Source organism: Syzygium oleosum, unplaced genomic scaffold, assembly GCF_021117445.2.
Source record: "Syzygium oleosum isolate NSW1041296 unplaced genomic scaffold, Sole_v2.1 Sole_v2.18, whole genome shotgun sequence".
Lineage (NCBI taxonomy): Eukaryota > Viridiplantae > Streptophyta > Magnoliopsida > Myrtales > Myrtaceae > Syzygium > Syzygium oleosum.
In genome coordinates, this window is record NW_026607502.1 from 3,208,000 (window position 1) to 3,235,084 (window position 27,085).

The window sequence follows — 27,085 nt, forward strand, 5'->3', positions numbered from 1 at the left end:
ATAACGAAAAACTCCAAAATTGTACACTTACGATAAATTTAACCTAAACTAAACCCCAAACTGGTACACTTGTAACAAATTTATCCTTCGTTACTTTTCGTTAAATTTTATTGTCAAATTACTAAGTTAGATGACACGTGGCAGTTTGGGGTTTTACCCTCTATTTGTCACTAGTGTACCAGTTCATGATTTTTCGTGGTATTTATCCAATTTAATGGAAACTGATAGAAGGTAAATTTACCGTAAATGTACTAGTTTGGAAAATTTTTGTTGGTAAAAAAATTGGTCGGTATAGAATTTTCCGTGATCTTAATCCTAGAAAAAAAAAACGGCGTTTGTATTATCTCGGGGGAACTAATTAATAGACAAAATAAAATTCTATCAAAAAATAGAGAGAGGGTGTAGATCCTCGCGGTGGGCCGAGAAGCAGGCGATCGGCGCCGGTGGAGAATCTTTCGACGTCAAGGAAATGATTCGGACGACCTTCGAAGGGGGAGGGAGGGGGGGCGCGCGCACGTGACTCGACATCGATAGTCGGGTCCGATGGTTCTGCTCACGTGGGACCCAGCAGACCCTTCCTTAATTAATTTATATTCGAAAATAAGCCACAAATGTTTTTTTCCCCCAATTAAAAATGGTAACTACTGGGGTTTATCTAGATTTTCTGTGATTTTCGTCGATTAATGCGACGGAATAAGAAAAATCGCGAATTAATTCTATTGGAAAGTGCGAGCTCTCTTTTAAAGATTTGGTCTGCTTAGGGAAAGACGAAGATAGACTTTCGTGAAATTAGAACGGTTTTTTACTTACCAAAAATAAGATGTAAAGATAAGTTTGGCAAGTGCTAATAATTTCGCGGGATAATTGCATAACCCGATGTGGAATGTCATCGCCGCACTTTTAATTTGTGCAGTGTGATCCGTGAACTTTAACCCAATGTGCAATGCGGTCCATAAATTTTTGATTTGTTCAATGTGGTTTAATGTTCAATCTCGTCCCTAAACTATATGAAAAATATCCAATGACATTCTTCTTCTATTAGTTCATGTTTGAGAACAACATTGACCATTTACATATAGTCCATAAACTAAATGAAATAAGTACCAAAAGTTCATGGACCATTGAATAAATCAAAAATTCAGGGACGACATTGCACATTGGACTAAAGTTCAGGGATTATATTAACAATTCAAGAACCGCATTGCATATTGCAATTGCAGTGCCGAGATTCGTTTGGATTGCAGTGCATTTTCTTCTATGGCACACTCGTGTGAATAGATTTTTACACCAAAGATATTTGTTAGGCAATGCCTCATTAAACATAATCAATGAAATCACATGTTGGGAGATTAGTCAACGCTTATGGAACGATAAGCTTCTTCGAGCATTGAGGGAGATCATGGGGATCGCCATCAACATCGAGGACATTTCCCAATCTCGACATTAATAGGTAACAACTAGGCTTGCAAGTTTTGATGTTTTAATGGAAGATCAATGCGATGTTTGGAGCAATTGGTGATACTAGCAATCTTAATCTTCAATGGGGTTAATTTTTTTTTTTCTATTGGCTAGGTAAGCATCCTGTAATAAGAGAAGTGGTGACTTTGGCACTAGACGTTCCCAAAATGGGTACTATCGCGTCGGGTGATTTTTTGCGAATATTGTTGTACAAACATCATATGCTGGGGCCCTTACCAAAAAAAAAAGGGGAAAAAATCACCAAAAACCCCAAACTTTTTATGGCATTTGCGACTTTTTTGTGGCCAAAACCCCAACTTTGTTATTTGTGACACATTTACCCGATATACATTGTCCATGGGCATTTTCGTCTTTTTAACTTTTTCTTTTTCTTTTTACTTTTTTTTTTTCTTTCCGGCGAGGGCCCCTCGCCGGATCCGGCGTGGGGGGGCCCTCGCCGGCGTCGGGCGAGGGGCCCTCGCCGGAAAGAAAAAAAAAGTAAAAAGAAAAAGAAAAAGCTAAAAAGACGAAAATGCCCATGGACAATGTATATCGGGGTAAATGTGTCACAAATAACAAAGTTTGGGGTTTTTGGTGTCACAAAAAAAAGTTCGGGGTAAATGTGTCACAAGTGGGAAAGTTTGGGGTTTTTGGTGGTTTTTTCCCAAAAAAAAAAACATCATATGCTGGGTATTTTACGCGCATATTTGTTGGCATTTTTTCAAAGTTTGCATGGGTGATACATGTTTTTAAAACCTACATATTGGTCGGGAGCCCCTCCAGTTTCTTAAATTATTTTCCAAATCAGTTGGACCTCCAACACCTTCCATCAACGGTCACATTTGCTCCTATAATGATCTTTTGTAGCCGTACTCAAGACCCCAGTAACCGAATCCAAGTCCCCGTTATGGACCCAAGACTCCAAGGGGCTTGAACCTGGGCGATGTGACACTAAATTGGAAATCCCGACCATTAGAACTATCGCTTAGCCGAGGTTGCTAGCTATTGAACGTGGACCTTGGCTTGCCTTTGTCAGAAAACTCTTCGTAGCTTCACACATGGCCTAGGGGCTAGAGTACGGACTCTAACGGTCAGACTCGGGTCCGCTTTGCTTGCACCCAGACCCGCTACTACCGTGGCGCTCGACCTCAGGACCCCTAGTGGGTAGCGACCGGACCGTTTTTTTCGATAATCAACTCCCCTGAAAATTGATTTCCAACTTCATTCGCAAAAAGGATTATCCAAAAAGAAAAAAAAAAAAAGAGAAAACCCTTTTCTGAAATCCAATTCAAACCCCAAATTTTTTAAACCAACTACACTAAAATAAAAGTGAATGGTCTTGATTGGCTCTTGGGGGTAACAACATGACATCCTAGTGAATTAAGGAGATGAGTCCAAGATTTTCAAACTAGCAAAACGAGGGTAAAACCCAATGGACCAGCATGTATCCAATCAAAACCGACCAAGAAAAAACGGGCGACTTTTATTTCAATTTTTTCTTTTTCTCTCTTTTTTATTTTATTTTATTTTCTTGTAAGAAGAAGAACACCTAGTGCAAACTGGAAAAAGAGCACGCCTTTTTTGGTCCCCCCCCCCCCCCCACCCATTCTGACATCATCATCGACTTTCAAATCTTTGCTCTTTTTACTAAAAGACTCCGGACGAACGAAAAGTCAAGCTTTTTTTCAAGGGTTAATACCACGGAAAACCCTGAACTGATACACTTGTGACAGATTTACCTCAAATTATTTTTTTGACCATAAAAAATCTCAAACTGGTACATCTGTGACAATTTTACCCCGAACTATTTTTTTGATCACCAAAAACCCCAAACTGGTACACCTGTGACAATTTTACCCCGAACTATTTTTTTGACCACCAAAAACCCCAAATTAGTACACCTGTGACAATTTTACCCCGAACTAATTTTTTAATATTATTTTTTTTTATTTTTCGAATTTTTTTAGTTTTTCTTTTCTTTTCTTTTTCCTTTCCTTTTCTTTTTTTTCCTTCATCTTCATTGGACCAACAATGGATTGTTATATTGTAATTGATACCACAATAACGTGACACGTAACATAAATGCTACATTTTGATCCAAAAAAAAAAACATAAACGCTAAATGAAAGACTTTCTTTTATATGCATGAATTTTCATGAGAACCACTTTTTTCTACATTTAAATGTCTCACGTTTTATTTATTATATATTTCAAGTGATCATATTGATTTATGAATCGCCATGCACATATAATATCTCTCATCTTACATATAAAATATACTAATTTTGTAAATTAATCTGTTAAATTAAATTGGCAAGCAAGACGTATAGAAATTGTTGATTAGCTGTACTCCAAGCTTAGGTAACAAGCCTACGTTGGACCCCAACAGTTTGCCTATCCACTTGCACCCAAAAATAAGAAAGACACGACAACAATATAATGCCTTTTTCGCGAGACATTTAAATGTAGAAAAAAGTGGTTGGCATGAAAATTCATGCATATAAAAGAAAGTCTTTCATTTAGCGTTTATGTTTTTTTTTTGGGTCAAAATGTAGCATTTATGTTGCGTGTCACGTTATTGTGGTATCAATTACAATATAACAATCCATTGTTGGTCCAATGAAGATGAAGGAAAGAAAAAAAGAAAAGGAAAGGAAAAAGAAAAGAAAAGAAAAACTAAAAAAATTCGAAAAATAAAAAAAATAATATTAAAAAATTAGTTCGGGGTAAAATTGTCCAGGTGTCTGGGTTTGGGGTTTTTGGTAGTCAAAAAAATAGTTCGGGGTAAAATTGTCCGGGTGTCTGGGTTTGGGGTTTTTAGTGGTCAAAAAATAGTTCGGGGTAAAATGTCACGGATGTACTGGGTTTGGGGTTTTTATGGTCAAAAAAAAATAGTTTGGGGTAAATCTGTCACAAGTGTACCAGTTCAGGGTTTTTCGTGGTATTAACCCTTTTTTCAAATTTTGTCGAGGAGATGGAAAGAAAAAACAAAACACCCAAAAAAATCCAAATCGCCGCCGATTTATCGATTTATGATTTTTCATGATATTAATTAAATTTAATAAAAATTAACAGAGAGTAAATTCGTAAAAAATTTACTAATTTGAGGTAATTCATCACATGTGTACTTAGATTAATATTTCGTAATATTAATATAAGTACGAAACAAGTACTCATATCGAATTTACTAATTGTCGAGAAAAATAACGAAAATATAGAAAGAGAAAAAGAAGAAGAGCACGTTTGTGCGGAACACGAAACGAAAACGGACAAAAGACCGCCTGAAAATTGCAGTTCGCGCATTGCAACGGATCTCACTACCACTCCACTCCAGTCCACCTCAGGTTCAAACCCCATCTCTCTCTCTCTCTCTCTCTCTCTCTCTAGCACAGAGGTTGTCGCTCTCCCCCCCTCTCTCTCTCTCTCTCTTAATAACTCTCGGACCATACTTCGTTGTTGGGTGGGTCTGAGAGGGTCCGAGCTTCGTCCATTCGTTTCGGGGAGGGGGGTTGGCGACAGCGGAGCCCCGTGAAAGTTTTCTTGTGAAGTTTCGCAATTGGGTCGGTCTGGTTTCGCCTTTTCGTGATCCAGTTCAGGTGATTGGAGTGCGTTCGGTCTCTTTCCCCGTCCTTTTCCACCCCCAGACAGCCCCCTTTTGCGCTGTCAGCGGTCGCTGCATTGCATTCCTCCTCCTCCTCCTTTCTTGCGCCGTTCTTGGGTTTCCCTTCCTCCGGCGCGGATGTGGTGGGATCTCTTCTAGGGCTTTCGGGAGGCGGAGGAGGGTTGGAGAGATTCGTGGTTTCGAATCCGGGGTGTTCGCCGTTTTGCATGTGGGAGGAGAAGCTCATGTACCCTGAAAGCGAAGCGGTCTAAGAAGCATTAAAGCTCCTGTCTTTTTTGGGATCGAATTGAAATCAAGGGACTGTGCATCTCATTTATGTGTTTTCGTCTGCGACTTCGAGAAGGGAGCCGTTATCCACGCGAAGTACTCGGCGAATTTAAACGGAATCTGGAAGAAGTTGGGGGCTCTGACTAGGAAAAAGAGAGACTTCATGGAAATGAGAGTCTCGTTTATGATGGGCAGATGGTGAGTCGACGAATTTCGGCTTTGTGTGGGGGGGGTTGTGTGATGGTCTGAACAATCTTTCGACGTTCTGCAGGATCTACCACATAATTTGAACTTCAGAGAATGCGATATCCTGTGATTTGTTTCCTTATCAACCGAGATACTCTGCCTTGGGGGCGTTAATGTTCTTAAGATGACTAGGGCCGTCCGAAACAGGGTCCTTAAGGATGTGAATGGTGATATAAGCGACCATCTTCGGAACCGCATCCACTTGACTAATTGCATTCATCTGAAGAACCATATGCACAAGCACAGCCCCATGTTGGCTGACAGGTCTTTGATGAGAGATCTCATCGTCGTTCAGAGGTCGCGATCTCTCAGGGACCCATCTGCTAGTCCTCCCTCATGGCATTCTCCTTCCGTGGCCGACCTTCTCACCAAGCATGGTGGGAAGGATATCATTCAGGAAGGAAGAAGGTCAGTTGGCATTGAGCGGCCGAGGCAAGGAAGGAGGTTATCAGGAAGCTCGCCGCAGTTTGTTGGTTTAATAGCATCAAGAGTTGATCCGGGAGAGGACGATGAACGTGATGATGTGGCACCGGTAGTTAGTGAGCAGAGTAGCAAGAGTGAATTGCGTGATTCTAGAAGAATTAGGAGAGAACACGTTCGGAAAAGCAGTAAAGAGGATTTTGTCGGTGGGAATGAGGATCCTATACTAGGTATGGATGGAAATGAATCTCTTCGTGACATTTTTTCCGGAAAATCTGACTCTAGAGAAAGAAAGTACAGAGAAAAGGGAAAACGTGTTCAAGATTCTCAAGTCAAGACCCTATCTGAGCAGTTGAATGATGTTCGGATAGATAGTGATGATTTGGCATCTTCTAACATTCATCCTCAAGGAAGAAGTTCGAGAATGGAGAAATTTAGCAGGGAACCTGAAAATGCTGCTTGCAAATACTGTAGCACTTCTAATAGGGTAAAAAGGCGCAAGTTCCGTGGGGCTAAAAGAAGTCGTGCTGCAGTAGCTTCCAGAGATACTGTAGCTCATAGTGAAATGTCTGTGGCTTCAAATTCTCTAGCTCACGATTCTGTGCGCCCAACGCATCACATGGAGGAGGAAGAAGAAGAAGATTACGGGGGGCAAAATGTCACTAGAGCTCCTAGGAATGGGTGTGGGATCCCGTGGAACTGGTCAAGAATACATAACAGAGGCAGAAAATTTCTTGACATGGCAGGAAGGAGCTTGTCTTGTGGCTTGTCAGATAAGAAAGGGAGTCCAGTTTCTCGGAGGAGAGGTTTAGCTAACATTCCGGTGGATTTGGACAGTGCAAGCTCTTCCATGAAATCCGATACAGAAGCATTGCCTCTACTCATTATGTCACAGGACAGCACTGAAAATGTTGATAGGGGACATGATTATTCTGGAGAGTTAGGCATTTTTGCTGATCATCTGCTGAAGCATGATGTGGATACTGACCTTGCTTCTGAAGCTAGATCAGGCAACCGAAGCAGGCCGAGACGGCAGCAGCTTCGACACCAAAATCTGACCCAAAAGTACATGCCTAAAGCTTTCAGAGATCTTGTTGGACAGAATCTGGTGGTGCAAGCTCTCTCTAATGCTGTTAGTAGACGAAAGATTGGGTTACTGTATGTGTTTTATGGACCCCATGGCACTGGAAAAACCTCTTGTGCTCGCATATTTACTTGAGCTTTGAATTGCCAATCCTCAGAGCATCAAAAACCTTGTGGGTATTGCGGTTCCTGTATTGGTCATGATATGGGAAAAAGTCGAAATATAAGGGAAGTTGGTCCTGTTAGTAATTTTGATTTTGAGAGCATTATGGATCTCCTTGACAGCATGATTGTATCAAAGCTGCCTTCAGCATACAGAGTGTTCATTTTTTATGACTGTGATACACTTTCTTCTGATTGATGGAGTGCTATAATAAAGGTCATTGATCGGGCACCCAGGTGGCTGGTGTTAATTTTTGTCTGTTCAAGTCTTGATGTTTTACCTCATGTGATAATATCTAGGTGCCAGAAGTCCTTTTTCCCAAAGATTAAAGACGCTGATATCATATATACTCTACAATGGATCTCATCAAAAGAGAACTTAGAAATTGATGCTGATGCTCTGAAGCTTATTGCATCACGATCAGATGGTTCACTAAGGGATGCGCTCATGACTCTAGAGCAATTCAGTTTGCTTGGGCGGCGAATCTCTGTCATGCTCGTTCAGGAACTGGTGAGCTACTTTTTTTTTCTGCAAATGATAAATAATATTGTTGAAACTCCATACCATTCACTGCTTAACATAAATTAACTCTGTAGCTCTCTGTATCAACATTCTCTCTTCCTCTATGTGATGCCTTAATTGGTGATAAATGTGAGCATTATGATTCGCTAAGGTTTATGGAGGTTTTGATGGTCCGGCCTTCATAGATAAGGGATTGTACATGAACTCATAGATAAGAAGGAGTTGCTTTTTCTCGTGACACCACCCGATGAGTTGCACTAAGTTTCTGTGCCGGAGCCGACTTATGGTCTTCGCTTCGGTGGCATACTCCTTTATCCTTTATCTTGACCCTGAGTTAATCTTCTTGATTGTGACACTAGCATTCACGCTGGTCAAGTAACCTTCGTACGCTCTTCCAAAGCCCTCTTTCCCAAGCAACCGTTCCACTGCGAAATTATCGGTTGCTACGATCAAGTCCTTGTAGAAGAATTTCTTGGGCCCTGACATTTGCCCGAATTCTTCTTCGATCGCTACATCTTCTTCTTCTCCACCCGTGTAAGTTCTCTTTCTCTTCGAACGTTGACGAAACCAAATGAAGGCTAGAGTAAGAATGAGCAAAATTAAAGAACCCGAGCCTAAGATTGACCATAGCCATAACTTGCTCTTTTTAGCATCACAATTGAACAGTATATTTGAATTCCCATGCCTCAAGAGTGTGCAACTCGAAATGTGCACTCGTGGCAGCTGAGAAACCGAAAGTCACCCACTCTGGCAAATACTCAGTCGAGTTGACTATGTAATCGATAGGAGAGGAATTTATGTCAATACCCGTGCCTTCGGCATCTATCATGAGAACGCTCAAGTTCTGCGTGCTAGATTTGTACGTAATCGTAGCATTGATCCACCCACCGCTCATGATTTTATCCTTGAATCAATCAAAGCAGCTATCGTTCAAGGAATTTAGACCATTCAAGTCTATACCGACATGTGCAACCTGTGAACAATTCGGGTCAAACGGGTTGTAGAAAGTGTCGAACTCGACGGCTACAAACCATGCAGAAGAGTTGGAAGGGTCATGATATCGATCCACAACAGCCAGGTTGCCTCCGCTTGAGTTGAGCGAGAGTCGAGACCCATTGGGGACAAGAAAGAAGGTCAATCCATCGGCGTACATCGACCTGTTTTGTGAATTGATGACGAAGGTGAATTGGGTGGTGAAATCCGCCACGTTCCCTGTCGCCTTATCCCAAAGGCGCATCGGCTCGTGGTACGTGGCCCAGCCCACGCTTGAAGAGAGGATCTTGTGTCGATTGGCCTCCGTAATTTGGATGGAGCTGCTCGTATCATACGTCGCATCGCCTTGGCGTTGAATGATACTATCGTTGAAAGTCTGGAAGCTGAAATCGATGCCCTGTGACAATGCCGAAGCAGTGAAGGCAATGGCTAGAGAGAGAACCAAGACTAGTAAGAGTGATAGAAGTTCTCTGGTCTCGAAACTCATGATATCTGCGGAGCCGTGAAGTGCCGTGCTCGTTGAGGTTTTCTACGCTGCCCTTTGAAATCTGGGACTGAGCACAGCTCTTTGGTGTCCATGGCGTGTTCCAAGGACTTTTCTTTCGTTGAAGAACTTGCCATCAATGTGTACCCGAAATTGACGGAGTCCCGCACGCGCTTCCACCACGACAAGTCTCTCGACTTTGAAAAAAGAAAAAAAAGAAAGAAAAGAAGAACGATTGAAGTGATGGCCCGCGCTATCGACATAGACGAGAAAATATTAGGCGCCGTGCGTCACTCCCACTTCACGCATTGATTGTGCCATTGCCACGTGTCCGAGTAGGGACCGCTATTTTTTCAGATTTTTTTCTCTCTCCTTCCTTCGTTACTCTCTCCCACTCTTCTCTCAGCGTTTCTTCGTTTTCGTCGTCACTCATACGTAAAATAAATGATTAATATAAAAAAAATTTCAAATTAATATATTTATAATAATTTTACCTTAAATTAAATTTTTTAATCACTAAAAAATTTATATTGATATATTTATAATAAATTTATTCTCATTTTATTTCCGTTAAATTTTTCTTTCAAATTACTTTATTAAATGACACGTGGCAGTTAATTAATGTATTAATTTTTATTTTTTACCCTTCGTTTGTCACGTGTGTATCAATTTGTGATTTTTTATGATATAAATTTAATTTAACGGAAACTAACGGAGGGTAAATTTGTCACAAATGTATCAATTTAGAATTTTTAATGATTAGGATAAATTTGTGTATACCAATTTAAAATTTTTTGTAATCAAAAACTTAATTTATGGTAAAATGATCACAAACATAATAGTTTGGAATTTTTCGTGATGTTAATTTTATAAATAAATTGATTTGACGTGATTTTGTAATTTTTTTTTAATTTTCTGACCCTTTTTCTTTTTCGTTTCTTTTCTTTACCCTTATGTCTCCTTCTTCCACTTCATTGCCAAGAAGAGATCACTGTTCATCTTCCTTTTCTTCACTCGCCTCGCGTCATCAAATCGCCTCCTCTCACCATCACCTTCCCTCTCTCCATCGAGACTCGGTCTTCTTCTCTGTTTCAGTACTCAGTAACAGTCTCGCGCCGTACTAAATCTCGGCAGCAGACCCACCTGAACCCCGATTATCAGCAAAACAATCCCATTCTTCTCCCAACCCTCCAATCGTTTGAATAATACAAAATTGATTGTTGGATTTGAGCACCTTCATGGCTGGGTTCTAGTTTTGGTTGGATGTCTTGATTCATGGTAGGCGTCAGAAGAAGAACAAAGACAAAGGGAAATATGCATGATTTATGATGGGCTATCTCTGGGTAGACCCTCCCCCGTTAAATGCTTTCATAAGGAAAAGAGGAGCTCTTGTTTGGTTTTCTGTGAAAGAGCGTGAAGTTTTAACATTGTGAGAAGGAGCGAAGACTTCATAGTCGTTGGCTCATTTAATGTCTGTTTTTTGGTTGTTGCCATTTTGTCCTTAGAAATGGTGGCCCGAAGCTCAGCAGGTGGCACTATCATCATCTCCTTTCGCAGGTTACCCAAACCCAACTAGCCGAAAACCGACCATCACAGTCAAGAAGCCATGCCCGATGAGCTCCTGTGTCCTGTTTCGGGGTCTCTCATGGCCAATCCCAATCTGGGCAAGGGTCGGTGGGCATCGCCGAGGTCCCAGTGAAGCCCCGTCAATCCTGTGCGGCAATAGTGGGGGCGGCATAAAAATTAGATGAATGGTAAGGAAAAAGAATAAAAGAAAAATATCAAAACAGGAAAAAGTTTTAAGATAAAAAAATAAGAAGATTGAGACCATTGACAATAAAAAGAAAATATCAAAAAGCTTATAAAATTTCTTAAAACAACATCGTTTTTAATCATACACTTCATATTACTAGCTTTATCACGTAGAACGGCTTGCGCTAACCGGTGAACCAGCCTAAATTGACCGAACGAACTACATTGAAAAATCGTCAAAAGATTTAGGATTACGTTGGTTGAATTGAAAAGTTAATGACTGAATTAGCATCCGTACATTAAATTTAAGACTTTTTAGATTCCCTGACAAAATTCAATCCCATTCTACTTCCTTAGTTGGTCATTAAACATGTGCTCTAGAGGATAGTCTCTAATTACATAAAAATGCTAGACGTTAACAAGAGCGATGTGTCAAGTTATTATTTATGCTTGAACATAACTCACTCGTGCAAAGAGCCATCCAAGGTCCAAAGCGTCACGTATAAACCAATTTAGTGAATTAGTTTTAATAAGTCAAGCACTGATCTCATATCAGACGAGGTCATTGATTATGTCATGTGTTCGACGTATGATGATTACATCGATAATTGCTTTGTTATAGTAACACCGTGTGATGCAAAGAAAAACACTAGTGCAAATCGTACCAAAACACCGATGACCAAAGGTTAGGTCTACCGGATCCCCTTCTTTTTTCTTTTTCTTTTGTTTTCCTTTTTTTGGTCCGAAGGGTTTAGGAGACTTTGTCAATATTAGGCTTTCTTTATTCGCTCAAAAATGACAATTCAACATCAGTGACTGAGCCATATATTTGGGAAAAATTGTCAAAAAAGTTCTAAACCTATTGTACGGCGGCCAATTCAGTCCTAAACCTTTTAAGTTTGCCAATTCAGTCCTAAACCTTTTTAATTCTAGCCAATTCAGTCCTTCCAGCCAATTTTGGCCGGCCGGCGCTGACGTGGCCGCCGTCCGGCCAACGCTGACGTGACAATTTTTTTTAATTTTTTTTTTTCAATTTTTTAATCTTTTTTTTCTTTTTTTTTTTTCTGATTTCTTCCTCTGACCGGTCCCGCGACCGGCGGCCGGCAAGGTCGACCTCGTCGGCCTCGCCGCTGCTGAGGTGAGGCCGACCTCGCCGCTGCTAGGCGAGGCGAGGCCCAGTAGCAGCGAGGCCGGTGAGGTCGACCTTGCCGGCCCTCCCCTTTGGCCGGCCGCCGATCGCAGGACCGGCCAGAGGAAGAAATAAAAAAAAAGATTAAAAAATTGAAAAAATAATAAAAAATTGCCACGTCAGCGTTGGCCGGACGGCCGGTGGCCACGTCAGCGCCGGCCGGCCAAAATTGGCCGGAAGGACTGAATTGGCAAGAATTAAAAAGGTTTAGGACTGAATTGGCAAACTTAAAAGGTTTATGACTGAATTGGCCGCCGTACAATAGGTTTAGGACTTTTTTGACAATTTTCTCCATATATTTGACCTTTGACCTTCAATAGATTTTTTAATTGCCGTATTATTACGGACTAGATTGAACAAATTGAATACCAATCAATCATTTTGTCCTACTAATTGCTTATATGAAAGAGAAAATGACAAAATAGCCCATGAAGTTTGATCCAATGTACAATGTGGTCCATAAACTTTTAATTTATTCATTGTGGTCCCTAAAATTTTAATTTGTGTCATCTCTGAATTTTTTGTACTTGTTTAATGTAGTCCCTGAATTATATGAAAATATTTAATATAGTCCTTCAATTAATTCAAATTGAATGACTATATTAAATATTTTCATATAATTCAGGGACTACATTGAATATGTATTAAAAGTTCAGGAACCACATTAAACAAGTTAAAAGTTCAGAGACCACATTGAACCTTAGGCTAAAGTTTAGGGATTATATTAAACAAATTAAAAGTTCATGGATCATATTGCACATTTGACAAAAGTTCAAGGACTATTTATGTCACTATCCCTATATAATTTCGGTCCCCCCCTCCCCCCACATTGAACGAATTGAATACCAATCAATAATTTTGTCCTACGGAATCCCTCCCCCGCCCCCCCCCAATTGAATACCAATCAATAATTTTGTCCTACTGTTTGACTTCAGTTAACTCAGTGAATAGTTCATAGCATAGAGTTTGGGAAGTGAATACACTTATCTTAGAAGTCAGGTGGGTCATGGGCCAGTTCAAGAATCACTCTAGCCCACTACACTAGAGAGTCTAATAGAGTATTGACTGGATTAGTAAAGCCCAAAAAATTGAATGTTGTACCTTCTAATTGTGTAGCCCAACCCCCTTGACCCCTTTGGAATTTACTTTGTTTTGATGCCCCAGTAGTGGGCCATGGAAGTTGAGACTTTCGAATTCAATAAAATTTTGTTTTGACCAAAAAAAAATTGACATTTTAGTAACCAATTATTAATATATTGACTTTTGGTCAACACTTGTCCAAAAAATTGAAAAAATTCAAAACTCCTAAATCAAATTATTTGCTCTTCAATTTGACTTTGGCATCATCAATTTTACAAAAATCGGTTTAAAACCAACTTTTCCTCAATTCGTGGATCTTGGTTTGAAATCGGCAACAAATAAAATTACTTTGCTTCTAGTCCATTTTTTGGATAGTTTCCTTCACGATTTTTTATTTAGAGGTCGTCTCACATTCAATTTGCAAGCTAATTTCAGAATTCCAAGCGAAGGATAAGAACCCTCAATTTGAGCCCTAATTAGGGGTTCCGGTTGATTTTTCATAATTTGCGCAATTTAAACCGCCGATGGGTTCGATTTCTTATATGCAACTCAAATCCAATATCAATTTTGACAAATTCACATGGATTCGAGTAAATTTGATCAATTTGGTTAACCAAAGACTTGCAAAATCAAGTTAGCTTGGTCCAGCTGACGCAATTCAACTTGACCCATTCTAATCAAGGGTTTAATTTGATAGATTGAGCTTTAATTTGATGATTAAGTTCCAATTTCTTTTTGGGGCTTAGTTCGAATCATTATATGAAAGACAATTCAGGCGCATTAGAGTGTTTTAAACTCATTCAATTGAATCAATTGAGTGCTTTTCAAGTCAATTGGGTTCAATTGAAATCAATTTTGTCAATTGAGAACAAGAAATAAAAATCCCCAATTAGTGTAAGGCAAATCAATTGAGATGAAATTGGCACTATCCATGATGTAATTAGAACAAATTAATTCAATTGGGATGTTAATAATGAGTTTGATTGAGTTTAATCGATTGGATTTGAGTTATTTTATTCAAATTTGATCCATTCCTTTGATAATTAGTCAGAAATTCTTTGCAATTAGGACCTCCAGAGAGCAAATTTGACTAAATTGCATAAAATCTTTATTAGAGAACTAATTGAACCGAACCAAGCTAGACCGAACTGGTCCGATTGGTCCAATTGGCAAACTCTCCAATCCGGTGAGAATGGCCAGATTCCGGCCATTTTCAAGCCAAATTCTAGCCACCTCCGGCCACCCCAAGCCTTGGCCAATCAAGCCCTCTCTCATGTGCATAGAATTACCAAATTGCCCTTATGTGAAATTACAAAATTACCCCTAATGCCAAAAATTTGAAAAATATTAAAATATTATTAAAAGTTATCCACTTCAGCAATATCCGGCCAAAATTAGCTGAAAGAACTTAATTGGTACAAAAACAAAAGGTTTTTAATTGAATTGACACTAAGAAAGAGTTTATGTCTAAATTGGTACAAATGCAATAAGTTTATGACTTTTCTGACACTTTTCCCCACATATAGGTTTACGTTATCAACTCTGATTTGAGTTACTTCCCAAATTTTATTTGATTTTTTTTAGTTTATCAACTTTTATTATGGTTTACCAAATTTTATTTTTCTTCCTTACAAGCTTCATAAATTTATCGACTTTGATATGAAATTACCAACATTTAGCTTTGTGACTTACCAGCTTTTCTCCAATGGGTTACCAATTAGTTTTGGTTACCAGTGCAAGGGTTCGAAATCCACTTCATGATTTGTCGCTCGTCTTGAAGAGGATTCATGCCGTGTGGCCCCAGTTGGTCTTCGTCGAGTCGTATGTACCTGGCTCATACTATCTCAGGTATACACTTGTGAAATGTAAAGCGGAAAATAAAGTTGTGGAATTTTTTTGTGTATTTCATTGAACTATACATGAGTCTATTATAGGCTTTACAGAATGACTAACTACGGTAACATTATATTACAATAGGAATTATAATCAATCAGAATAACGGGATTATGATTCTGATATATACTTATAATCATAATAATGAGATTATGATCCGAGAGAAACTCATAATCAGAATAACGATATTACGATCCAAGAGATATTTAGAATCGGACAATATTTTTCTAACATTCCCCCTCAAACTCAAGGTGACATGGAAGAGGTCAATTGGAGTTTGGAGAAAAGATCTTGAAAATGTCCTTGTGGATGTGCCTTAGTGAATACATCGGCAAGTTGATAAATCGATGAAGTAGAGACAAGATGAACAGTGCCTTGAAGCATGTGAGAGCGAATAAAATGGCAATCTATCTCAATATACTTGGTGCGCTCATGGAAAACATCGTTATGTGCTATTTGGATAGTACTCCGATTGTCGCAATATAGTACCGTTCCACCGTTTTGATGAACGCCCATGTCCGCTAATAGCCATCGCAACCATAATAATTCTAATGTCGTATCAGTAAGAGCACGATATTCAGCTTCTATACTAGATCGAGCGACGATAGTCTATTTCTTGCTACACAACGAAATAAGTGAGTTACCTAAAAAGAAACAGTAACCGGTGATAGAGCGACGATCAAGAGGGTCTCCAGCCTAGTCAGCATCAGAGTAAGCCATCAACTCCAAAGTAGATTGAGCAGAAAAGTGAAGACCGTGAAATAAGGTGCCCTTGACATAGTGAAGAATGCGAAGAACATCAGCAAAATGAGTGGTTCGCGGTGATTCATGAACTGACTAACAATATGGACTGCGTAGGCTATATGAGGACGAGTCACGGTGAGATATACAAGACTGCCAACTAGCTGTCGATAGAGAGTAGGATTCGGAAGAAGAGTCCCATCTTTATCATTAAATTTAGCATTAGTCTCGATGGGAGTTGAAGTAGTCTTGTTATCATTAAGTCCTGCTCGAGAAAGAAGATCAGTGGCATACTTAGCTTGGGAAAGATAATAACCAGAGGAATCTGAAGTAACCTCCAAGCCTAAAAAATAACTGAGTTTGCCAAGATCTTTCATTTCAAACTGTTGATTGAGATATTGCTGGAGTTTTGTAATGCCTGTGTAATCATCCCAGTGATAACCATATCATTCACATATAAAAGTAGTAGAATATACCCACGAGATGTCTGTTGAACAAATAGAGCATGGTCATAGGGGCTGGATTTAAATCCAAGGCATTCCATGGTAAAGCCGAATTTTGAGTACCACGCATGAGGAGCTTGCTTTAGTCCATATAATGCTCGACGTAATCAACACACTTTATCAGAAGTAGTATATCCAGGAGGAGGTTCCATATATACTTCCTCAATAAGATCGCCATTGAGAAAGGCATTTTTAACATCCATCTGGAACAAAGGCCATCGCTTGACAGAGGCAACAGCAAGAAGGCTTCAAACAGATGTAAGACGTGCAACCGGAGCAAACGTCTCATCATAATCAATTCCATACTCCTGAGTGTCGCGACCTACCCCTCGAGGGCCGAACTCGATGGGGCGGGTTCAGAGGTAAGTGTTCATGAAACGGTCTATACAATACATCATAAAAGATGGTTCATCCGTACAGTCCATTATTCATGAACGTGAATCTTCCCTAATTCATACCTCGCGCGACAGAGGATCAATTTTATCTTTTAAGGAGTCGCCACTAGCCTAGGTCGGAGATCGGCTAGAATACCTAACCAATACGTGGGAATTTCGTATTGGTTTCTACGAAAACCAGAGATCAAAGGTTCGGGGACTAGCTTACGTTAATATTTCTATTAACGCCCTTTCGGTACCGCTAAACTTAACATGGTTGTTATCTAAGTTGTCATGCATTTGTTCTTTACCATTTTCATGTCAAAGTTTTGGTCCATAATGTGATCATGCATCTTGTTTTTGTTGTTTTCATTTAAGATTCTAAACTAATCCTATTTTAGTCTAGAAAAGAAAGAAAGAAACGATTGTATTGAAAGGCATTACATAAAATAAACACTCAAAGTATTAAAAAGACGAGCTAATTCTAAGTGCGACAAAAGTACAAACCCGCAACTCGTCGGGTGTTTATTACAACACAAATTGAAAACCCGAGACATGATCGGGGATGAATGAATTGAATACGAATTGAAACCGGATTGGACATCGGTTTATCGCTATCATTAAATGAATACAAATTGAGACCGGATTGGACATCGGTCAATCGCCTTTGGTCTTTCACCATTTTGGATTATCTCCCATGGACCGCCTCTCAGGTGTCGGCGTTTACATTCACAACATACATTCACGACAAACAATGTACAAAGGAATAACCAAAGAAAAGCAATGGTGTAAACAATTCACTAATCAAACACGGGCCTCGGGATTGGCCTTTGTTTTTCATGCATTTTGATTCACCACCCACCTAATCATCTAATATTATTTGACCAATGGTTAATGATAACGGGCTACCATTTGTATTCACAAAACGGCAACTCATATCAATTAACCCCTAAAGTCGGGTTCTAAGTGACCACAATGGACTACCCGCCGAACATGCACCGGGCCTAACATTCATCTAACAAACACATGCATAGCAATGAAATAAGCATGCATTCAGGCCCATGGGCCTTATTTCGAAGCCAATCAAACAATGAGAAGTGGGCTTCATAAGGAGACCACTTATTCAGTTATTATCTAATTCGGATTACTTATGTTCAGATGTGATTAACTACCCTAATGACGTCCAAATTAAATGATTCAGGTGTCATTAGAAAGCTTATGACATGAGGATCGAAAGTCAAGAAGACCATTTTTTCTAAATCCTAGTCAATTTTCCCGAAAATATCAAATTTGATCTCAGTGACAGGCTGGACTCGGTTCTGTTAGGGATTTCAAAATAATGGCGGGAAAAATAACAAACCTTATCAAAACCGCGTGAAAATTTTTAGGCAGTTAGGATTCTTCGTGTGCAACAACTTTCATGTTTTGAGTTTTTGCTAAAAAAAAAAGACTCTAACTTCATCAAATTCGGAGAAACATCTTTTGAACTCCAAAGGAATGAAAATCAGATCTGGACACAGATACTGATCAGATTGTGAAAATTTCTTTTGAAAATTCAAATGACCCTCGATTTTGATGAAATAAGTATCAATAGAAAGATCTCGATCTCAGCGTGAACTTTCGTGAAGAAAACTTTTTCATATTTCGAACACACGAATTTATGAAAATCGAAGAACACACGAAGGTCAGTCTGAAACTAATCTGTCACCAGATTCATGCACATGACGTTGCACATCGTACAAGGCAAACATGCTTGGAATTTTATGAAAATTTTATGATGAACAGATCAAGATGTGTTCTACAACTTTCATGAGGAACGTTTTTTCAAAAAATGATCGTAGAAAATCATAAAAAATCATCAAGCAGCACAACGTCAGTCAGGAGAATATCAGAACAGACTTGAACATTATGATTCTGATTCTGATCCTAACTTCTAACAGTGTTTTGACAAATCAAGTCCGATCGAGGCATGCAATATGTCAAATCGAAGCTTAAAACGCGTTCTATGATTCTCTAGTTCATCGTTTTGCGAGATTTCGACGTTAACGAGCTCAAATCAGCATCTCAAACGTGCAGGTTTTCCAGAACACGAATTTGCAGAATCACGTTCAAGTGCACTTACCTTGTTTAACGATGCTTCGACGCACGATCGAGCGATCCGGCCTCCGTATTCAGATCAAGGACAGCACGGAGAAGCCTCAGAAAGCTCGGCAAACCTATGATAATAGATCGCACAAAATATAGTGAGAATCGATCCGTTATAGCACGAATGAACTAGTAATGGAAGATTGAATCAAGGAACGCGATCCGGTGGCTGTTCAACGATCAAATGGACACCACAGCCGCACGGAAACGTCGAGGAATGTCGCTGGAGGATCGGGACCGCCGTGAGGGACGCCGATCAGCCGGTTCAGCCACTTGAACCGGCTGATCGCATCACCGGCAGCACCGCCGGTGATGTTGCCGAGAGGATGAAGCCGCTGGAAATGGATGCTCCGGCCACCAGCGAAGGAGGCTAGACTTGCGACCAGCCTTGGACCACCATGGGGGACAACGGTGGGGCAGCAGCTCGCCGGAAATTGGCCGGCGATGAGGCGGAATGCCGGCTGGCCGAGAGAGAGAACACGAGAGAGAGAGAGAGGCGTGAGCTAGAGAGAGAGAGAGAGAGAGAGAGAGAGAGAGAGAGAGAGAGAGAGAGAGAGAGAGAGAGAGAGAGAGAGAATTCAGATCTGAAAATGAGTGTCCCCCCAAATTTTGGAGGGAAAAAAACACTATATACCCCCCTCAACTTTGAATCTTAGCCCTTAGATTAATCAAATGGCCAAAAATGCATTTTTAATGATTAAAAATATTCTTTAAGGGTTAAGAATTGGTGACATGGCATCATGGATGGACATGATCGATTCTAAATAAATGGCCACGATTGATTTGCTTATCCCCTAATTAATTTGTTTAATTCTTGAAGAAGGGCATTTTAGTAATTTCTCTTAGGGGCATTTTCGTAATTTTCAATTAAGGGCATTTTTGTCATTTTTGGGCTCAAAAGATGTGGCCGGCCTAGATTAGTCATAATGGACAGTCGATTGCCAGATTTTCGATCGTAAAATGGCCAGTCCAATCAGACCGGTTCAATTTGAAACAAAACCGGGTTGAGCCGATTAGTCTCGAATTTGGCCTGATTGAATCAGTTCAATCCTTGATTCCAATTTTGCACAATTTGATCTCTATCATGATTAATTGACTCCATTAATATTGAATTGGATCAAATTGGATTGAATCGATTTATAATTCATGCACAAATTGATTCAATTTGACTTGTTTGTCTCAATTGATCTTGAATTTGGGTAATTGCATGGCCAAGCTAGACTAACAAATTTAATTGAAGTCCAATTAACCAAATTGAGTCTCAATTCATCAAATTGAATATTAGTCTAGAGTGGGTCAAGTTGAATTGCATTAATTGGACCAATTACTCCTAGACTTCCTAATCATTGAATCACTAAATTGATCAAATTGACTCAAATTCATGTGAATCTTCCAAAATTGATTTTGAATTTGGACTTCATATAAGAAATTAGGTTCATTCATACCTCATTTGCGCAAATCATGAAGAATCGATCAAATCACTGATTAGGGCCAAAATTGGGGGTTTTTGTGTTTGGCTTGGAATCAAAAAATTGGTTCAAAAATTGACTATAAGATGACTTCTAGATCAAATGTCGTGAAGAAAACTAACCTAAAAAATGACTAGAAATGAAGTAATTTCATTTTTGGCCGATTTGAATCAAATTCCGCAAATTGGGAAAAAGTTGATTCTAAATCGATTTTTGTAAAATTTCAAATGCCAAAGGTAAATTGAATGTAAAATAAGATGATTTTTGGATTTTTGTATTTTTCAATTTTTTGGTCAAAGGTTTGACCAAAAGCCAAACCCTAGTTGACTTTTCACTAGGAGCTTGATTTTATGATCAAATCTTTGAATTTTTCTGAAATTTTCACTTCTAAAGTGAAATTGGACTTGAAAGGAATCTTTTTATGCGAAAAGCCCCAATTTGACCCAGGGTTGACTTTTGGTCAAAGGGGTGACCAAAAAGTCAACTCGAAAGTCAACTGTTTGACTTTTCGGGTTTTTGCATGAAATGAATAGAAAATCGTTTACAGAGGCTAAGCCAATAGACAGAATTAAAAAACGATACTTTTTGTTCAAGAAACGGGCTCCGTCGCGATCAGAAACCATAATCTCGAATTTTCTATTTTTAATGACGCGTCGGCTAAAAATTAGGTGTCAACATTGAGTAAATCCTTTTGCTACTAGTTGAGCTTTGTAGCGTTCCACTGTACCATCAGCCTTTATTTTTATCTTATAGACCCATTTGCATCATATAGCAACTTTCCAGGAGGCAAATCAATCAAATCCTAAGTATGAGATTTATCTAACGCTTGTAACTCATCTACCATTGCTTGCTGCCAAAGAGGATTAGTACGAGCTTCTCTATATGTACGAGGCTTGTGGAAAGAAGCAATGGTAGAGTAATAATGAAAATCATGAAGTCGAACAGAAGGTTGACTTACACGAGTGGAACGACAAATAGGAGAAGAAGTTATCACTAAGTGGTGAGGGATCCTCGAATGGCACAGACATGTCGAGAGCTGCTGAAATGGGGTCGCCAGATGTACTTGCATCAAGATTAGGGGAGGACAACTCCGACGAGGAAGATGCAAGTGTGTCATCTTCAGGAAATAGTTCTACCGAAGGATTGGTAAAGAAACAAAAGGTTGGAGATGTCTCAAAAGGATGGAGAGATGAGAACATCTTGTGTTCCCAAAAAGTAACATGACAAGACACACGTAGACGTTTAGATATTGGATCCCAACATCTATACCCTTTGTGCTCAATGTCATATCCAAGGAAGCAACATAAGCGAACACGAGGTTCTAACTTCTTGCGTTCATTAAGGAGTAGATGTACAAAATAGGCATTGCCAAAAAAAATCAAAGAAGATTGTAATTTGGAACGCTGTTATACAGACGCTCGTAAGGAGATATGTTACCTATAGTAGGTGACGGAATACGATTGATGGTGTATATGGCAGTATGACAGGCTTCTCCCCAAAAATGTTATGGACAAGATGCTGAAATGAGAAGAGTGCGTACAATATCTAAGATGTGTCTATGTTTCCATTCTACTCGACCATTTTGTTGTGAAGTTTATGGACAAGAACGATGAATGAAGTACCATTTTGAGAAATAATTTTAAGAAACTCTGTATCTCTATATTCCATAGCATTATTAGTACGAAAAGCCTTGATATTTTGAGAAAATTATGTTTTGATCATGGCAACAAAATCACGATAGATGTGAGTAAGTTCAAAGCGATTTTTCATAAGGTAAAGCCATGTATAATGAGAATAATCCTTAACAAAAATCACAAAATAACGAGATCCTCCCATAGTTGGAGTAGGAGATGGCCCCCAAATATCAGAGTGAGTAAGATCAAAAGGTGCATGAGAGACAGTCACTAAGATCAAATGGTAAGGCATGATGTTTTCCCAACTTCGAGATAAACAATCAAAATGTTTAGTTTCAATAGAACCTAGATGACCACTAGAAATCAAAGAACCTAATTTAGAGAAAGAAGCAAGACTCAAGCAAGAATGCCAAGTTTCAGATGAAACTATAGCAGCACAACCAGTGAAAGAGCTCGGAAGTTGCAAGGACACAAGTTCACATAGAGGCCCCACTTTACGGCCTGTCCCAATTGTTTGTCCTGTCCGTGGATCCTGCACATGACAACCATTTGAAGAGAAATGAATGTCAAAACCAAGTTCACATAATTGTCCCACAGATATCAAGTTTAAAGAAAGTTTGGGAACTAAGAAGGTGTTAGGTAAGGACAATTTTAATGTCGAAATGTTCCCTATATGACTATCATTTACGAGTTATCGCCTATATGAATAGCAGGTACTTGTGAAGCGAGTGATTTTGACTTGAATAAAGTGGAATTGGAAGTCATATGATTGCAACAAGCAAAATCAAAGAACCATGAATCGGGAATACCTGGAGTGACTAACAGAGCAGAAGTGCTAGGGACAGAAGAGTGAGAATTACCAGATTCTCGAAGAATGGAACGAAGATCCTCTAATGATAAAGTAACGGATGAGTCTTTGGTGGAACCCTCAATGATAGCGGCAGTGGATTGACGTGCAAGTTAAGGTGTCCCTTTGTACCGGGATCGGTTGTTTGTCCTTGTAGGTTGCTTGGGTTGTCATCTATAACAATTGGATGCAAGATGACCATATCGATGACAATTAGTACAATAGTGTCTGTGTGAGGAGGAATAACCAGGGGTTGCAAGCACTGTGTCTATAGGCAAGGATACAGAGCGTTGCGCCTTTAAGGTAGCAAGTCTAGTCTCTTCAGTTAAGAGCTCTAAGATGACAACCTCAAGACTAGGTAGTGTATCTCGATATAGAAGTGAGGCTCGAACAGATTCAAATTGATTATCAAGCGCCATAAAAAATTGCATAACTTGCATACGATCACGATATTCAGCGAACTTGCGAGCATCAGAATCTGCGTCCCATTGTGGTTCAAATAATGCTAGTTGATCCCAAATAGCATGCATGAGGATACAAAATTATTAATAGACTGACTTGCCTCCTGATGCATTCGATGCAGATTGCCCAATAGCTGATCCTGATGGGCAATATCCGAAGTGGAATACTGGCTGGCAAGATAGATCCCATGCTTCCTTGACCGTATTAGGATGACCAAATTGAAGTCAAATAGAAGGAATCGAAGTGTTGCGGAACCAAGTAAGGATTTGATGGTTCTTGCTATGCCAGTCCTCTAATCGTTCACTAAATTTGTCATCAATTTCACCAGTAATCTGAGTAGGTTCATTAATAGTACCAGTAACGTAACGCCAGAGTCGGCATCCTTTTAAAAAACTGGATATTTCTTGAGCCCATAAGATATAATTGGAACCATTGAAAATGGTTTGAATGGGTATTGCAACTTCCAATTTCTCCATAATATGCAAAGTACTAGTCGAAACTGAATAGATTATGTAATGGGTTTAAAGAAAATCGGTACTTCCAGAGCTGATATGCAGAAAATAAGGCGACAAATGGATTCGGGACATCAAAATACCTCAGGAACCGGTCGAAAAACACAAAGAACAGGTCGGAAACGGGTCGAACCAGTCTGGAAGATAGGCGAACCGGTCTGATCAACGCCAGTCAACGAACAGTCAACGACGATCAACGATCAATCAACAAAATTCAACGTGTGTTGATGCTGACACGTGTCGATGACATGGTGGACACGTGTCGATGACTTGTCAACAGATGGTGATGACGTGAAATACACGTGGTTGATGATGCGACGGACACATGGCTGATGACGTGAAATACACGTGGTTGATGATGCGACGGACACATGGCTGATGATGTCACTTCTTCGGTAGGGCGACGGATCACGTGAGAAGCACGTGGCGCTTGAAGACCACTCACAGAGACTTCTGGTGGCACGTGGGGGCGCGTGCGGTGTCGAACGGCGACGATCTTCCCAGATCCTAATTCTCCGGGAGATTTAGAGGCGGATGGTGGTGGTGAGTTTCCGAAATATGAAACTTAAAATTTCAAAATAGATCCGAAAAGTTTCGGCGTTGGTGGGTCCGAGAGGTGACGGCGCGTGAAGGCTTGCACAGCAACCAATGGCGATGAAATTTCAGCATCTGGCAGTCTTGAGGTTGGTGAGTCTACGGGTGGTGTCAGTTTTGCGAAATAAGCAGCAGAAAGTGGTGATATAGCACTCAACAGCAATGGATTTTGCCAAAAAATGGACATTGGGCGGCTGATCGACCAATATTGTGCGACTACCACCTTGTAATAGACTTCACCTAGAGTGGCTCTGATACCATATGAAATGTAAAGAGTAAAATAAAGTTGTGAAATTTTCTATGTATTTCATTGAACTATACATGAGCCTATTTATAGGCTTTACAGAATGACTAACTATAGTAACATAATATTACAATATGAATTACAATCAATCAGAATAACGGAATTATGATTCTAAGAGATACTCATAATCAGAATAATGAGATTATGATCTGAGAGATACTCAGAATTAGAATAACGATATTATGATCCAAAAGATACTCAGAATTAGACAATATATTGCTAACAACACTCATGCTTCAATCGTCCATGTAATTTGTTCTCTTTTTACACACCTCGAATTACCCATATCAGTTAAGAGTGTGTCCTTATGTAGATTTTAGTTCCATGATGATCAAATTTCGCTGTTTAGCCTATAAAAACTCGGATTAACCTTCATTAATTTATTGCCCCATGAGTTAGAATACATATTTTCCTTGTCCATATTCGGTGCAGGGATTTAGTGATCGGTGACGAGCCAACTCGGGATTGTAGCTCGTGGCCGACTAAAGGGCTGATCATCCACTGTGCAGACCACGTTCGACTCTGTACAGAGGGCAGGCAGCCCTTTCTCGGGTCTCCTCGACCCTCGTCGAGTTGGTTCCAATGGTTCCTTGGCCCTCGAGTTGATTCTGATGCTTGAATGTATTGTTTGCATGTGTCTACATATAACGCACCGCCTTTGCAGCTATATCTTTGCGATGAAAACCGGAGTGTGATGCGACTCGTGCTCGAAACAGGGGCTGTTTGGTTGATTGATTTTGTTGTTTGGCAAATTAATTAGTGTGTTTCATAGGCCAGCTGAATTTCATTGTCCCAACACTCATTCGTAAAGTACAAAGAAAATCAGTCACTGCGTCTCATGATAGGAACGTTGGCATTTACATTGCCGCTTTTGCCAGTTCTAGCTAGTTATTTTTTTAATTGACTTTATAGGTTTCTTTAATTTTGTTGCATCATTCAGGTTCAGAAGCATCATTATAGATGAATAATAGAATAAATTATCAAATTCATTTAGGCATCTTTTGCATTTCATGATAGGATTACTTTAGTCTACTTTCACTAGTTTTATCACAACGTTGGTTAAGCAAGTTGAAGGATTCTCTTTTAATTTAGTGCTTGTTTACTCTCTATGCATAGCGGGGTCTCTAACAAGGTCTTACGATAACTTTTCCGTATATGACTCGGGTTGTTTTTTGTTGCGAAACATCCTTATGGAATTTTGATCATTCCAAAACTATTCTTTGTACTAATATCTTTGTAATAATTGCAAATGGTCGTGGTAGCCTTTGTGACAATATCAACAATCTCAAAGAGTGTCGCAACCCTCTTTTCGAGTTTCCTTTCAGAGGAAACGGGAAGAGAAGAGTTTAGGATGGTCGCCCAAAGGCAGGCCAACTTAACTCGATTAGGCGAGGGTTCTCCCAAGCCATACCTCGCGCGATGTTAGATTTTGTTTTTAAGTTTTGATTAATATTTGGGATTCTAAGAGTCGCCACTAGCCTTTTGGGGTCAGCTAGAGACCAAATGAGACAAGTGAGTTTTGTCTTGTTTTCTACATAATTAGAGATTTTCTACAAGGACTTGATTATGTTAATCGTCTAATTAGCGCCCTTTTGATACATATAACTTGGTTGGATTGTTTATCTAAGTGATTGATCATGGTTTTTACCATTTATGATCCTAAAAGTCTTTTAATCGCTATGTGTTCATACAAATGCTCTTTGGGGTTTATTATGTTCCTAAGGGTTGTCCTAACCGTTCTAGAAAGGGAAAGAAATAATAATGTATTGAAAGTGCAGGAAGCAAACACCCAAGTATTGAAAATGCCTAAAGTAAGGTACGAGTAATAAAACCTAATACTCATTGAGTAAAGAATATACATTGTTTTGTTATAAGCCTCAGGACAGCTGTTAACACCTAATTTTTAGCCGACGCGTTATTAAAAGTAGAAAATTCAAGATTATGGTTTCCGATCGGACAGAACCTGTTTCTTGAACAAAAAGTATCATTTTTTAATTCTGTTTGTTGGCCTAGCTTCTGTAAACAATTTTCTATTCATTTCATGCAAAAACCCGAAAAATCAAATGGTTGACTTTCGAGTTGACTTTTTAGTCAACTCTTTGACCAAAAGTCAACCCTGGGTCAAATTGGGGCTTTTCACATAAAAAGATTTATTTCAAGTTTAATTTCACTTTAGAAGTGGAAATTCCAGAAAAATTCAAAGATTTGATCATAAAATCAAGCTCCTAGTGAAAAGTCAACTAGGGTTTGACTTTTGGTCAAACCGTTGACCAAAAAATTGAAAAATAAAAAAATTTAAAAATCATCTTATTTTACATTCAATTTGAC

At 39.4% G+C, this 27,085-nt stretch overlaps 3 protein-coding genes across 3 annotated transcripts in view; 1 reads left to right on the forward strand and 2 right to left on the reverse strand.

Annotated features, from left to right (window-relative positions):
- LOC115682050 (L-type lectin-domain containing receptor kinase IX.1-like) overlaps positions 1 to 27,085 on the reverse strand; it is an 87,391-nt gene that overhangs the window by 50,500 nt on the left and 9,806 nt on the right. The window lies entirely within an intron of this gene.
- Positions 4,796 to 7,813, forward strand: LOC115664725 (protein STICHEL-like 3). Its single transcript, XM_030586616.2, has one exon. The coding sequence runs from the start codon at positions 5,718 to 5,720 to the stop codon at positions 7,230 to 7,232; it is 1,515 nt and encodes a 504-aa protein (XP_030442476.2). The 5' UTR covers positions 4,796 to 5,717; the 3' UTR covers positions 7,233 to 7,813.
- Positions 8,100 to 9,261, reverse strand: LOC115664724 (lectin-related protein-like). The gene is made up of 2 exons (XM_056319806.1): positions 8,742 to 9,261; positions 8,100 to 8,359 (listed from the first exon to the last, which is right to left on the reverse strand). The coding sequence occupies exons 1-2, from the start codon at positions 9,259 to 9,261 to the stop codon at positions 8,100 to 8,102; spliced, it is 780 nt and encodes a 259-aa protein (XP_056175781.1).